General features: G+C 39.6%; 1 protein-coding gene across 5 annotated transcripts in view; it reads right to left on the bottom strand.

Moving 5' to 3' along the window:
• Positions 1 to 3,130: 3,130 nt before the first annotated feature.
• Positions 3,131 to 16,380, bottom strand: part of ORC3 (origin recognition complex subunit 3) — a 60,726-nt gene continuing 47,476 nt past the window's right edge. The window contains exons 15-20 of one of the 5 annotated variants that reach the window (XM_068551484.1): positions 13,685 to 13,764; positions 12,648 to 12,748; positions 8,569 to 8,710; positions 6,819 to 6,935; positions 4,377 to 4,456; positions 3,131 to 3,886 (exon numbers count right to left, since the gene is read on the bottom strand). In XM_068551484.1, the coding sequence (XP_068407585.1) occupies positions 3,781 to 3,886; positions 4,377 to 4,456; positions 6,819 to 6,935; positions 8,569 to 8,710; positions 12,648 to 12,748; positions 13,685 to 13,764 (626 nt within the window). In that variant the 3' untranslated portion in view covers positions 3,131 to 3,780. Of the gene's footprint in view, positions 3,887 to 4,376; positions 4,457 to 6,818; positions 6,936 to 8,568; positions 8,711 to 9,788; positions 10,026 to 12,647; positions 12,749 to 13,684; positions 13,768 to 16,380 lie in introns of those variants that run through there. The other 4 variants (XM_068551483.1, XM_068551485.1, XM_068551486.1 and 1 more) reach the window with 4 other exon arrangements.

The raw sequence follows: 16,380 nt of genomic DNA on the forward strand, positions 1-16,380 counted from the left end.
AACTTCAATAACATTATCCCACTTAAAGTAATGCTTCCCTAATTTAACATCTAGTCCATATTCAGATTTTCCCATTTGTCCTCAAAATGTCTTTTGCAGCTTTCTCGCTAAAGCAGGATTCAATCAAGATTCTGACTTTCTGGAACAACTAGGCCTGTTTTGTTGAATGTTTCTTTGTCATTAATTAATCAATGTCATCAATTTAAACTTTTCTATCCTTTTGCACTTACTGTAAACCGGAAGTTAGGTCTAAAGCATTTATTAGTTTCAGGTTAAACCTTTTGTATAAGAGGATGCTATGATCTCTGCAGTGTATCACACAAAGTATGGCGCTGTGTGATAAGTATGGACTAGTGATAAGTTTAGACGCTTGTTAGGTCATCTGGTAGGTGATGGCTACCAGGCTTAGTCTTCACTATTCAACCACTCAGTCACCAATATATTCCACATTGCTAAATCTAATCAACATTTGACCTTAAAACACTTTGTTCAGTTGGCTTGCAAGGTACTAACCACACTTGCCTGACTCTCCTCCCATTACTGGCTGCTGGCCCAGTCTTCCTGTCTCTGAACTTTAAAACATAACCAGAGTTTGACCTTGGGCTCCTTGCCCACTCTGCTCATACTCACTTTGGTGATCTCATCTAACCCTAAAGATGGTTATATTCGCATCCCTGTGTGACCTTTCCACCTGGATATCTAATGAGAGGTCTGAAGACGTCCGTCCAAAACCAAACTCCTTGTTTTTGCCTGTTAAACTTCTCCTCAGCTAATGGCATCTCCATTCAGAAGTTTCTCAGCCAAAAAACAGCCCTGAATTCCTCACATCCTTCATCCGATCTTGGATCCATCTAAAATCTCACCATCTACTATTACTCTCATTGACATTTGTGTCTTGCTTGGATGATTCCAGTGACCTCCAAGTTGGTCTTTGTTTTGCCTTATTTGCGTCTCCTCACCTATTCCAGTCTATTCTCATAGCAGTCAGTGATCCCTTAAAGGTCTAGGTCCTACTTAGATGGCTTCCCACCTACAGACGTTAAGGACTTTACAGTGGTCTACAGGGCCGTAACTTACCTGCCCTCCACCCCACCCCACTCAGTTTTGAGTTTCCCTCTTGCTCACTGCGTGTCCCACACTGGCCACCTTTGCTGTTCCTCCGGTGCAGCTTGCGTACTGCCCTTAGGACCTCTGTTATTGCTGTTCTCTGTGTACGATGCACTTCTTCCATAAAACTTCATGGCTAAATCTTTTTGTTCAAACATCATCTCAGGCCTGTTCTGACCACTGTTTAAAATTGCAGCATGACGTCCTGCTTCTTTTTGCTGTTTGTTTTTTTTTTGTTTTGTTTTTTCTGTAATATACTATATAATGAATCGTTGTACTCCCTTTGCTAGAATGGCATGAGGGCAAAGATCTGTGCTCACTGAAGTATCACAAGTGCCCGCAACAGTGCCTGGCACATGGTATGCGCTCAATAAATACTTTGTGAAAAAATTTCAAACTACTTCAACAGTTTGAAATTTTCAAACATTTCAGATTAGTATTTCATTAAATGCAAGATTTAGCGCATCAGAATATCCCATTTGTAAGTTTTTACAGTATTAAGGAATGGACACAATAAAGCTGACACTTTATAGGCTGGCTTGAGGGTTTTGTGCTCCATTAATGGCTACCACAAATGAGCTTCATGTTTCAATTTTACAGCTTTTTGAATATTTACAAAACAGTTTCCATCCTGCTACTCCCTTACCTAATCTTTAAGTAGATAGTAAGAAAAATCAAAGTGGTTCAGTGCCTGACATGCATTTAGATAAGCTGAATTCAACTAAGTGCCTAGCAAAAGAAAAAGGAAGCAGGGCTCAGAGCCCTCAAGTGCCTCAGACTGACGTAAATCTGCTGGGTCTGTGTGAGGCCAGTTCCTCTGTACCTTACAGTGTAAGCATTTTGTCAAAAGGAATGGTTTCTAAACACAATTTTATCTGACGCTCATCTGCACCATTTGAAAGCTGAGGAAATTGCATTGTAGATACTGATGGTGTCTTCACGTTAATCAGACATGGAGTATTGCTGATTGCCTCACTTAGACAATAGGTGGAAAATCCTTACAATCATTCACACATTCTTTCCCTAGATTTTACCAACCATAGTCAAAAATGAAACACACGATCGAGGGCACCTCTGATTGGCGGGGAATGGCTAGAGAATATTGAGAAAAAACAGTGACCTAGCTGCCGTTAAGATAAATCGTGGAAAACTTCACACGGTAGAAATCTGTTCTCTGCTCTGATCATGAGCACTGGCAGAGGCTCTGCTCCATGCCCTCATTCAGGGACCCCTAGATGACAGAGGCTCTGCCTTTAACACATGGATTCCAAGGTGTCAAAAGCCTCTTATTTGTCCAGTTTCTTCCTTGTTGGTGGTGGTGTCTGTGTTTACATATCATAAATTCCTTACTTTCCAAGTTGACAGCCCTTTGCGCATATGTACATGTTTTTAAATTCTGCTGAATAAGAAATCCTGGCACCTTTTAGATGAAGACAATAAGACTTTTAATCTATCTGAACTAATGCTACTCTGGTAATTGTCTCAAAGCTTTGTAGGGCTAGACACTTTCTGCTCTGGCTTGCAATTATTTCTGGTACCTTGGGATTTACCTTTCTTTTTAACCCTGGCAACATTCTGATGATTTGTTTTGGAGTATATTTCATCTAGCACTTTTAGTTTTTGGAGCGGGAAGTGGGGAAGGGAGCATTTATCCGTTAATGTCATCTCGGCCCACCCTGTTGCCAGAGGGCTAAGATGCCCTTTATACTCAAAATACCTCCTTTACACTCCAGAATTAATGAAGTTTAAGTTATATATTAAGTTTGTTTATACATTAAATTTGTCCTCAAAGCACACACACACAAAAAGACCTGCAAGTACACAGTTCTAAGGTTTGCAACTAAAGCAGTCTTCACTGAATTTGGACTTTTTTTCTCCTGGTCATATTTGCATGGTAATTTTGGTATGTTAGTGAGTATACTTAAAGACACATCCCAGAATTCTCTTGGAAATAGAATATTAAATAATGAACTTGAGGTCTCTTTGTTTCATTGTCTTGATGAGTTCTTGTCATGGAAGAGATTCAGATGTCATTTCATCTGAGTCTTAAAAGGTTGATGTGATTTGTAAAGGCCTTAGAGGCTCTAAGACTCCATGACGGGTCATCCTTAAGTAGAATATTTACTGCCTTTAAGCATAAAGCCAAACAACTTGGGACTTTTTTAAGTTGTAAGACTAAAGGAAATGGGGCAGTAGAGGCAGTTTTAGAACCTCTGTAGTCACTAGGAGAAACCTCTAGAATGTTCATCTTATTACATAATTTACTAAAGTGAGGAATGCCAGTGCAAGAAACTGGGGGAGCAGGAAGAAGTACTAGTAAATCAAATGCATATTAATAGATACTCCTAGACAAAGGAATTTATCACATTTATACATTATGTATGTTCAAGAACAATTTATTCATAATTTCTTAATGACTGAAAATTGCAGTGATACTCTGAGAGAGGTTCTACTTGCAATGTTAGCATGTTACTTGCTGGATTCTAAAGTACTCCAAAGGTGCTTTGATACATTCCTGATAGGGATTAACAGTCTACTTTTCTGTTTAAACATCACACAGGGATTACACATTATTCTTCTTCCCAAGCAATCTTCCTCTACCGGTGTGTAAATATGATTGGTCTCCTTTTTCTTAAGCTAAGTGCTATCTCTCTGGCTTCACTCATTTGCTTTCTAGCAGCCTCCCCATGTTAGCCTTGCCACATGGTCAGTCTTCTGTTTGGTAGGCTTTATAAATCCTAAAAGTTCTAGCTCAGAAACAGCTCTAATAAACCGAGCACTGGAGGCTATAGCTAAGGAAATTCACCGTGTACTTCTGACAAAAAAGGGTTAAAATCTCAATGTTAAAACATTATTTAGTAAACTGAATACATACTACTAAGTTAAACTAAAACCCTAACTGGAAAACATGAAATGTAATTAGACTCTACTGTCAATAAGACACGAATGGAAAAGTGTGTAACACTTGTCTGGTTCTCATTTTTCACAGAGTATGAAAACTGCTTCCCTGCCAACTTCTTAAAGTATATTAATAACCTCAGAAAAATAGAGAATTCAATAATGACCATTTTTGGTGAATTTTGGAACATGACCTTTATATAAGTTTTTAGACCAAATAGTTTAGATTTGGGCCATTTTAAATTCGGAATAAGTATTTAGAAACAAGTTACTCTGGGATGGTATGGTTAAATCTCTAATGTAGATCTGGAGAAACTATAAACTATTCTGTATGCTTACTTGGACACTGTAGAATTGATTTTAAAGGATACTGGATAATTTCAGTCCTTTCTTCTGAGGTTACAGAATTTGCATCCATTTTTTCAGCAGCTGTCACAACTGTTGCAAAGGCCTTTTGAGAGATAGGACAAAAGAAGATAAAAATCTCTGCCACTGCCAAACATCTTTTATTGCACTTGATGGCTCTGTATTTAAGCCAGGTCAAGCACTGCTGCTGCTGGTAGTTGACACATTTTTAAAAATTATACCAAATTTCAGAGTCTCAAAACTACATTGATGATCACTATAAGTAAGTACACAAAAACAGAAATATAGATCAACGGTACAGGATAGAAAGCCCAGAGGTAAACCCACCCACATATGGTCACCTAATTTACGACAAAGGAGGCAAGAACATACAAGAGGCTGAAGACAGCCTCTTCAATAAGTGGTGCTAGGAAAACTGGACAGCTACATGTAAAAGAATGAAATTAGAACACTCCCTAACACCATACACAAAAATAAACTCCAAATGGATTAAAGACCTAAATGTAAGACCAGACACTATAAAACTCTTAGAGGAAAATATAGGAAAAACACTCTTTGACATAAACCACAGCAAGGTCTTTTTTGACCCACCTCCTAGAGTAATGGAAATAAAAACAAAAATAAACAAATGGGACCTAATGAAACTTCAAAGCTTTTGCACAGCAAAGGAAACCATAAACAAGACAAAAAGACAACCCTCAGAATGGGAGAAAATATTTGCAAATGAAACAACAGACAAAGGATTAATCTCCAAAATATACAAACAGCTCATGGAGCTCAATATCAAAAAAACAAACAATCCAATTAAAAAATGGGTGGAAGACCTAAATAGACATTTCACCAAAGAAGACATACAGATGGCCAAGAGGCACATGAAAAGATGCTCAACATCACTAATTATTAGAGAAATGCAAATCAAAACTACAATGAGATATCACCTCACACCAGTCAGAATGGCCATCATCAAAAAATCTACAAACAATAAATGCTGGAGAGGGTGTGAAGAAAAGGGAACCCTCTTGCACTGTTAGTGGGAATGTAAATTGATACAGCCACAATGGAGAACAGTATGGAGGTTCCTTAAAAAACTAAAAATAGAACTACCATACGACCCAGCAATCCCACTACTGGGCATATACCCTGAGAAAACCATGATTCAAAAAGAGTCACGTACCACAATGTTCATTGCAGCACTATTTACCGCAGCCAGGACATGGAAGCAACCTAAGTGTCCATCGACAGATGAATGGGTAAAGAAGATGTGGCATATATATACAATGGAATATTACTCAGCCATAAAAAGAAACGAAACTGAGTTATTTGTAGTGAGGTGGGTGGACCTAGAGTCTGTCACACAGAGTGAAGTCAGAAAGAGGAAAACAAATACCATATGCTAACACGTATATATGGAATCTAAAAAAAAACAATGGTTCTGAAGAACCTAGCGGCAGGACAGGAATAAAGACACAGATGTAGAGAATAGACTTGAGGACACGGGGAGGGGGAAGGGTAAGCTGGGACGAAGTGAGAGAGTGGCATGGACATATATACGCTACCAAATGTAAGACAGCTAGTGGGAAGCAGCCGCATAGCACAGGGAGATCAGCTCTGTGCTCTGTGACCACCTAGAGGGGTGGGATAGGGAGGGTGGGAGGGAGACGCAAGAGGGAGGGGATACGGGGACATATGTATGTATATGGCTGACTCACTTTGTTGTACAACAGAAACTAACACAGTATTGTGAAGCAATTACGCTCCAATGAAGATCTATTAAAAATAAATAAAAAGTATTGTGCTCTCTGCATAAGAAAAAAAAAATTAAAAGATAATGGAATGGTTTCTGAATAATCTTGTATTTCAGAGAACTAAGAAATGTGCAGAGAAAAACAGGAAGCAAAACTATTCAAAGTTGAAAAGCAAAGGATGCCCTGTATCCTCTACTCCAACCTCCATCTCCCAGGAAAATGCCTATTTTTCTTGGAAGCAGCCAATTATGCATATTTTTAAATGGTGACATTTGTCAAATAGGGCCTTTAACAGAGTTAACTTTTGTGTAGTTATTCCAATATTTTCTTTTCTTTTATGCAATAAGGGAAATGCTAGTTAATAATGTACTTCTTTATTCTGTGGAATAACGGAACTGACCTAAACTGTTCAGCTTTTGCTAAACATACTAAAATGTACTTATTTTGACCTGGCATGGATGCAGAATTGGCTCGGTTGAAGGTGTGGGATCAGAGTGCAGGGGTTTGTGTGGGACTGTTGAGCAGTTAGCTGCTTTTCTGGAGAAACTTCCCAGGTGATATTTATAATGCTTTCCAAACCAAAGACAGGGCCTTGAAAAAATAAGAGATGAGTTTCAAAGTACCAGAAGTACAAAAACATTCCAGGAAAGTTGTCATGGATGGTTAGACACACAGACAGCCTGCTCTTTCCCCCTGACCTACCTCCGACCAGTCCACAAGGTTGATTAGCCTGCTGCACTCCAGGTGCAGTTTATATGCTATGCAGATGTCTGGGGCGACATTTGGAATACAACCTTCTTCACTTCTCAGTGCTTCATTCTAAAAATAACAGTAAACTAAGATAACTACCTTTCAGAAATGATGAGGAACAAAATCAGACATTAATTAACCTGCTAACCTGAACTTAGTAAGCCAGTAAGTGGAGTCTTTGGTTTCCTTTATTTTGTGAGTTGCACCTACTCTCCAATAGTTAGCTGGTTGTTTAGGATGAGGTCTTGGTCAAAATCCCTCTAGCTCCTAATCACTAGATGAATACAGCCAGGATCAGAAGACAAGCATATTCTTCATTTTCATCATAAATTATTAATTTTTTTCATTTTAATCATACATTATTCATTATTGAGACATTAATGCATTTCTGGTTTCCATAAAAGTTTATGGAATTTTGTGGATTTTCAATAAAATGCCACTTCCAACATTTGTAATTACATGAATTCTAGCAATTACTATACTGTATTAATAAATACCAACACACCACTACCAGGGATATAAGTTATCTCTCAAAGAAGACTACGGTCAACACTGCAGATCCTAACCTCTACAAAACCATCAGTGTTTTTTCAACCTATGTGAAAATGATGGTTCTTATTAAGAAACAAAATCTCTCTCAAACATACACATGGGAATTATATCCTTCCCAAAACTGCTGAAATCGCACCAGTTCTCTTCTGTGACTTACTACTAGCCAAAAAGATTATGTAAAGAGTTTTAATTTGTGGTTTATATAATAAAAATAATTGATATTTTGTGCCTTAAATATGAAATTATTCAAGTACCCCACTACCACCATCATTGAAAAATCACTGATTTACATCTTCCTACTCAGTATTCTCTTGTAAGGCTTAGCATGTTTGTGTGCCATTTTGGACAGGAAACCAATACATCGGAACTCTCTTCATAGGTTTTATGGAGTCACTTCTTAAGTATCCTCTGTTGCAAGATTTCTAGGTGTTTAACTGAGTTGATAACTTATTAACAAATTAACAATTTAATATTAACTTAGCAAATTATCAAGAAATTGCTTTGTATGTAACTGAAATATAGCTTACTGAGCTGTTTAAAATGATCACGTTACCTGGTCTTATATAAGAAAGTTGGTTTTAAAAATTCTGAACTGTCTTGAACTCTCCATTGAAAGAACAACTTGGAACTGGCAAATGTGTCTGGAGTTTAGCAGTTTTATCCCTGGCATATTGCTGGCTGTCCTCTATACTCAGCTCTGGAGATAATCTCAGAGCAGATCTTTCTTTGGTTTAAAATCCAAGATTAAATTCCTTTTTTTTTTTTTTTTTTTGCATCAGAAACAATCATTTGGATCTTTTAAGTAATTTCACTGGGCCATACGGTTTGACATATTATCTGCTGTTATGTCTGTAAGAAACCTTTCCTTTATTTTCAAGAGTAGTGGCATTATTCTCAAGTCTTAGTGCCTATGATCTGGTTTTATCACATGAAGGAGAAGACAATTACGCATGATCAAAAGTTGGCAGTGTTAGTTCATTGGCTTAGAAAAAGCCCTCTAAAAATCTAAAGAATTTTAAAAAATATCTGAAAGAGGTGCAACCCGGAGCTGCCAGTTCCCTGCTCATTAGAACTGCAAATTTACAATATTTTTGTGATACATAAAGCCTGGAGTGTGAACTAAATTGTCAGAGAAATGACTGCTTCTTACCTTGAGGTAATAATATGGGTTGTTGAGTGCGGTATGGAGGGCGATCCGCGGGGCAGCGTTCAGGTGCTGGCGAAGGGTGTGGGCAGCACTGAAGTACAGCACCTCATGCAGAGGCTGTGTCTCTGGAAGCAGGAGGTATTCTCTGAAACCACCAAAGTCAGGTATCAGCTTTTAGGTAAGCACAGGTCTATTTTCAATAAACCTCTTTTGTCAGTCCTCTGTAGAGGGCTGAGCAACTTACTGAAAAAGCAAAATCAACAATAGCCAAAACCAACGAAATATCAAATCCAGTGCAGCTGCACTCAGAATTCTACCTCTCCATGTAATACTGTTTAAAACTTTGACTCTCTGGTGTACAAGAAACTATATTTTAGTTCTGATTTAGATTTCTAGGAACAAATGTATATAAATTACATTTCTGCTCAAAATCTTTTTTTTTTTAAACGTCTTTATTGGAGTATAATTGTTTTACAATGGTGTGTTAGTTTCTGCTTTAATACAAAGTGAATCAGCTATACGTATACATGTCCCCATATCTCTTCCCTCTTGCGTCTCTCCCTCCCAACCTCCCTATCCCACCCCTCCAGGGGGTGACAAAGCACCGAGCCGATCTTCCTATGCTATGTGCCTGCTTCCCACTTTGCTCAAAATATTTAAGGTAGAATTTCTTAAAGTATAAATGAATACTTTCTTAAATTACTTAGGAAACAGAGGTAACCATAGTCCTTATCATAGCAAACATTCAACTCCTGGCAGTGTTAGACACAGGCCTCAGACCTGGAATTAAGAGTTCAGGAAATTCTTTTTTGATCACAGAAATATCTCTCATAGAAGTAATACAGGTGAAGTTTTTTATGTGTTAGACTTCCTCCTTACTTTATAGGCAGAAAAGGCTAAATTTTAGCTTCAGAGTATTAAAAACAAGGAAATCATTTATCATTAAAATTTCAATTATTAAAAAAATACCACTGTAACTTGGGGTTCTTCTGTCTTATTTATGAGCTAGATAATAAACCAATTTTAATGAAATCTGAACTTAAAAAATAAAGCATTAAAAATTCCATCTGAATATATAATGAGCCCATCAGCTGGTATGAGCCGTGACGGCCGTGGTGCCTGGGTGGCCTAGAGGGTAGCAAAACTGGAAGGGAGGAGCTCTGGCACCCATAACCCAAAGACAGGTTAATAAGTCACTAACTTGATTAAAGCAGTTAACTCACATGCCTTCATAAATGTTTCTGGGGCTTAGTTAGTCCTGGGCCGAAAGTATTTTGGTCACACGACAGATTTGTGTCAGCTCCCTTTCCCACCGGTGCAGGCAGAACCAAGCAGCTCCCTCAGCCCAGCCACTGGGGAAATTACTCTGCTTCCTGGTGTCCTGGCTTTCTTCCCTCCTGGCGAGGATACCAGGGCCTAGAAGAATCCCACCACACCTGCTCCGCCCGTGTGGTCTGGCTCTGGGGAAGAGAGGACGCAGAGAGGGCATGAGCCGTGTCCCTCACTCCCCACCATCTCCGTCCTGCCCGCCTCCAGAGCGCCTGGCCGCCTGCTCATTTAGCTTCCAGATGCTGCTCCTCCTTCAGACTAATTGGAATAAAGCCCGTGTGCAAAGAGTATTATGATTCTGACTTGGCCCTAAGAACCAGCATTCTATACCTCAAGCGCTGCTACCACCGCACTCGAGATTAAGCTATTTAGCTGTAGTCCCAGGAACGGTTTCTGTGATGCCAGCTGCCTCCCTGGAGGGCCGGCTACCCATCTGTAATTTCTGAGCATAAGCTTTTCCTACCCCAACCTCAGGCTGTTTTCTCCCCAGTCAGTGTACATAATGGTCATTAAAAGGTCACGCTGGAGTCCTCGCTCTGTAATAAGGACTGGAAATCTAACAAGGCGACCGGATAAGAGTCAGTTTCAGAAAAAGTTTTGTCTCATATTTGTCCTCCTCTCCCTTTTTAACATCTTTATTTAATTTTCAGGGATTCAGATAATCCTCAAGGTAAAAGTCCTTGTTAGATATCCTCAAAGAACCTCCGGAGTCTAAATACTTACCTGTATTTTGTTTCCACTGGGCTATGTTAGTTGAAAAATACTGACAAAACATCATCATACATTAGAACTTTTATCCAACTCCAAATCTGGAGGCTGGCGCAGACATCAGCAGCGAGTCTGGCACCGGAGCTCTGCATGATGCTCAGTTTAGACTCAGAGCGGAGTCCACAAGCAGAAGAGCCGGTGGTCTGGGGGGGGGCTGGTAGGACCACTTAGTATCCACAAGGGCTACAAAGTTGAAGCTTGTATTTTGGTGAAAACAGTAACTTAGAAAGTGGCAATTTATTCTCATTTCTCAGTAGTTTCAGCAAGAGCTGCTCACGGTGTACGGGGAACTCTACTTCCTGGAGTCGGTTGCTTACAGTTATCTTTCAAGGACCTCTTTTCTCCAGAACTCCAAGCTCTGTTCAGACATCTGTGGTGTGGTCTTTGGGGACAGTGCGGGGGGAGAGAGAGCGGGACTTCTGAAAGATGTCAGCAGACTGGGACTAACTATGTGACTTTCCAAAAGTCACAGCCTCTCTCTGGCCTTGAGCTGCCACATGACTCCTCAGGTCCCATTTAGCTCTAACATGCTACAGTCATAATCTCTTCCCTGCTGGGATACTCAATCTTGGTAAAGATAGTAAATCCTGGCATGGACATTTTTGTGGTTTCACAACACAACGCATTTCAATCATGCCCACCCGGCTTTATTTCAATAACTGCTCAGGAAGGTGAAAAGTCAGGCATATTAGGTCAAAGATCATAACAGGGAAATGGTTGGTTGGTTTCAGAGCCTACAATTTGGGATTTGTGGGAATGCAGAAAGGAACATGACATTTGACCTATAAATTATGCCAAATTACACTGTAAAATCATTTTTAGCAACTACAATGGTCACAACTTGGTAAAAGGGAAAAACCAGGAACTTGGGGCTAGAAACTACAAGAACAGGAAGGCCCAGTAGGGCAAGGTTAATTCTCTGAGTTTTCCAAGGTCATTTCTAGCCAGTAGGTCACTTTTATGTGACCCATTTCTCTCACTTTAACCTTCTTCTTATCATACTTGGTTCACTGTTTCGACCCCTGTCCTGACATCAGTAATTTCTCCCCCAGCGACCAGGAAAAATGACTCTGCCCCAAAACTGTCCTGGAAAATGGAACTCTTCATTTTCAAGAAGGACAGGCAATTTATCAGAAAACCACTCTTTGTCTTCAATAACTGAGCTGCTTTTTTTTTTTTTAGTACTTGATTCTAGTCAGTGCCTAGCCTGCTGCTGAGTTTCAACTGCCATTAAAAAACAGAATAAGCAATGACAAAGAACAGTTTTTTCCCTATTTAACTATTAAATCATTTTATTTTTCAGACCTCTCATTTTTTTCCTATATGGCATGTCCCACCTGCAGGTTAGGTATGTGATTTTAAAGAGCTACACAGAGCTGGCTTTTGGGAAATCCAAATATCAGAATGATCTGGGTTTCCCAAGAAAGGAATCACCTTAAAATACAGGTAGGACTGGTGGACTTCTAGACTGACTCTGAGTGCCCTGCTCACCATGCGTCTGTGCTGCCACGATCCTGAGTTGCACTGGTATCCCTCAGAATTAGAAACCCTTCACTCAGGATAAAATAGGGTATTGCAGCTGGGCTGGGCTGTTTTCTGGGTTTGGCCCAGATCCAGCATACTCTGAGCAAAGACAGAGCAAGGATTAAGTGTAATGCAAACACTCTGCTACTAGGGGGAAAACGCTCACTTTTCTGTTTCCTGTTCTGTTTCCATCCCCACCCCCGCCCAGGCCTAAAGACCTAGATCAAATTTAAACCTGCGTTCTTGAACTGGCAGTAAAAGAATGAACTAAGCCATGTGCTGAGCCACCTTAATAAGGATGGGAAAGGAATAGAAATTACAAGTCTGCGCTGGACGGAGGGCCTCAGGGAGCAAAAAGCCTAATCCAGAAGTGTCCCGGACTGGCTGCGGACAGCTGTCACACCAGTGCGATTTGGGCAAATAGCCTGATTTTTAGCTCTGGAGAGCAACGACGGACTCACCTCACCAGACTGTCGATGAAGCTCACAAGTTGTTCTCTGAGGACTTCAAACTTGGTCTGCCTCTTACTTGTTCTTCTTAACTCCTTCATTTCCAGTAATGACTATGGATGGAAGAACATACCTTTTCTGGTGATTCTGAGACAGAAAGCCCCTCAGAGGGCAGCTCTGTTGCTCAGGCAGAGGCAGCTGATGCCCTTTCCATACGACAGAATGTACAGAGAAAGAACCAGATCAAATGGGGTTGTGTTTATCTTTTATTTTTCAGGACTGGGAAGAATCTCTCCTCCTAGATATTTTGCTTCAAAAAATACCAAGTGACTTTTCAGGGAAAGAGGAGAAGGGCAGTTTATGTCGTTACTAAGTTATAGGGCAGAGTGCTCCCGAGCCACAACCCATTAATTCATTTGAGAAAAGGACTTCCAAGAAGAAGAGAAAACGCTTGCTCTTTGCCATGCTAACAGAATAGATTCCACATGCTTTGTTTTGCTTAGATTGATATTTTATTCTACGTTTATCATAACTTGGTATCATGGTTTACAGAAGGTTCTTTACTTTGACAACCAAGATCCTTTGTGGGTTACAAAGTCTCTTAAAGTTAGAACTATCTGAAAAAGGCTATACTAGACACACTGTGGCTCAATTTCCACTCTATACTCAATATGCATTTCTTTAAAAAATCAAGAAAAGTATCTAAAACTAAAGAGTCTCTTCTGAACCTCTCAATGTGATCAAACTGACAAAACAAATACATCAGATAAATCATCAGATTCCTTTTTGCAACCAGGTTCCCATTTTCCCTTATTACTAGTTAATTCTCTTTCTCTCTGAGGCTATCGGAACAGTTTCCACCGACTTCTACGTGGAGAATGAGGATAGCAGTGGGATAAACAGGATGTTCAATTTATAAGTGAGTTACAAAGTCTGCTTTGTTCCTAGTTGTGGTTTAAAAATGAAAACAAAAACATGCAGGCAGAGCTAATCTAGAGCACACGGGAGCATCAGGGGATGTGGCTGGAAGGATAAGGAAGTGATCTGACCTTCTGAAGATGATAGAGGTCTGTCTTCTGAAGTCCCTTTGACTGTGACTCAGAAGTATCTTCTTCTTCTTCTTTGGCTTCTGCTTTTAATACAAAACCAACATACAGCAGCTTGGGTAAATCCATTTAAGAGAACAAACATTTCTACTACTCCAAGGGAAATAAAATTTCATCTATTTTTTTTTTTTTTTTTAATGTGGCAGGGGATCAAGGTTCCATCACATAAATGATTTCTTCCAGAAGCTGAAGGTCAATAAATATTACATAAGTTATGCTGCAGAGAGGTCTTCAAAGAAACCAGCTACTGAATTTTAAAAATGTGACCAACAGTGAGAACAAAACAAAATCCACACAAATCCCCTCAAACCAACAGAAAAAAAAATCTCCAAATCTTTGTGCTGTTATAAATAGCTTTTAAAAAACGAACAAACTTAAATTATGGTCCTTTGATGATGCCATGATTGATGTAAACAATACAAACCTACACCCTGGTAAACTTGGCCTGGATCTTCCCATTCACTATATTTGACATGCTATTTAAGTCTGAAGTGCGTAGTGCATAAAAGTTTTGAAATAATTTACTGAAATACAAACTGCATCATGGTTCTTTAGCAAAGGAAACAGAAAACCGTATCTGGTAAAAGGTGTAGTTGTGTTTCCAGAGAACATGAGGTTCTAACAGCCTCTCCCTGGTGCAGGGCAGGTTTTAGGAACCTCACACTCACATGGCTTATTTGGCCAAACCTAAGACAGGAAGATGCAGCCGGAGAATCTGCCTTGTTCTCGAAGAATAAATTTCTTTTTAGCAATTGATAAATCTTGGTTAAAGAAAGATATGATTTAAGGTTAAAATATCTAATAAATTCTCTGTCCCATTTCATTAACATGTAGCAGAGCCTTAAAAATAAATCTGATACGACACTCTGACCTACTTAACCCTCCAAATGTAATTTTAAACCTAAACTGTAATGTGTAATAACTGTCAAGGAACTAGAGATAGCATACAGTCAAACTGTATGCTTGTCCAATATGGGAGGGTGGGGTTAATTTCACTTTATTATTAATAATGTGCCACTTTTGAAAATAGAAAAGTACATTTATTCAAGACACTGGTTTTGCTTCAACTTACAAAATTCTTTATTCTTCAGACTGTTAATCATCTTAATTACCAACCTTCCCATTTCTAAAAGCTGCGTTCCTTTATTTAATATTAGCACATCACAGGATTTGTTCACTAGCTTATGTTACATGAAATCTAATTAAAATTATTATAATATCTGCAGTTTCATTTTACAAAAATCCCTGAGTCCGATTTTGTAAAAGATTGAAATTTACCTAATTTATCTTATATTCTTCTAAGTCTTTTACCCTGTTTATATCCTTAAGGGCGGCCCCTCACTGTCCCAGTGACCCTAATTAGGTGGCGACTATGAATCGGTGAGAAAAAAACAATGAGCTGGTGATTAAGAAAGAGGTGGGCTCCAGGCTGGGTACTACCCTAGCTAGCTAGCTATGAGATCTCAGGCAAGCTCCTTCCTCTTCCTGGGCTTTAGTTTCTGTTGCAGCTGGACTCAATAATCTCTATGATACCAATTTCCAGCCCTTTAAAATGTTTATGATTTGAAAATGGTTCGGCTCACTTGTCCTGCAAATGCACCACAGAGCAATAATGCCTGCTCGTGATCTGGAGGGAGCCCCTGGTACCATGGGGTGGCACTTCCTCACGCTCATGCCCCTCCAGTCAAGCAGGCTGGCTCTTTCATCTTGCACTGGCTCAGCACTCATGGGGCCTAGTGCTGCAGCTATGGAGAGAGAGGGAGGGGTTCAGCAAAAGTAGTTTCCTAAATCCAAAGGATTTAAAGACAAAGGGACACTTGCCAAACACAGAAAAGATTGATACGGACATTCCAAGTGCAATGTTTTCACCATGCCATGGTTCGATCCGTGTGCTTATACACCAAGTTGCCTCTTTTCCCCAGACCCCATTAAAAATTTCCCTAAATAGGGGAAATTAAGAAGTGCACAGTCATTTTGCTTGTTTTACTGAAAGAATACTATACGTTGGTGCTAGAAACAGAGCAAGGGATGAGCCCATGAAAAGTTAAACATCAGTATCAATCCACGGAGCCCCCTCAGACCAAAGAAGTCCTGGAGCATGAGAGTGCTGAACAGGCTACCTGTGCACAAGCGGGCACCCAGCGTTCGGCAAACGTAACGAATCCTGTGCAGGTCATGCAAGGTAAAGGAAACTGTGCCCTCCAGCACTGAGGAATGCCAGGCTGCCGCAGTTCATTGAGGACTGAAAGATTCAAGCTTTGTAAACCTGATTAAAGCAAACCTCATGCATATTTTGGTAATCAGCATACCAATGAGCCTCACTGCTGTGAAAGCAGTTCACAGCTATTAATTTTCAGGCTTACAAATAATTTATGCAGTGTTTTTGAAATCTATAAAGAACTTGATGAAATGCTTAAGAAAAACATCTAAAAGGAGTCCTTAATTATGATGCCCTGCTACTCTCTCCAATCTTTTTGATTTCTTTTTGCTGCCCTTTCTGTTTTCTCCCCTAAGGTAAGTCCTCAAAACTGTCCATCTGGAGAAAGAAATTTTTTTCCTGCCCATTTGATAGTTTTCATTGTTTAAACCAAATCTGGAAGAGAACCATTTGGCTTAGTTGTGGTTGTCACGTTGTGCTA

The sequence above is a fragment of the Eschrichtius robustus genome, chromosome 9 (assembly GCF_028021215.1).
Source record: "Eschrichtius robustus isolate mEscRob2 chromosome 9, mEscRob2.pri, whole genome shotgun sequence".
NCBI lineage: Eukaryota > Metazoa > Chordata > Mammalia > Artiodactyla > Eschrichtiidae > Eschrichtius > Eschrichtius robustus.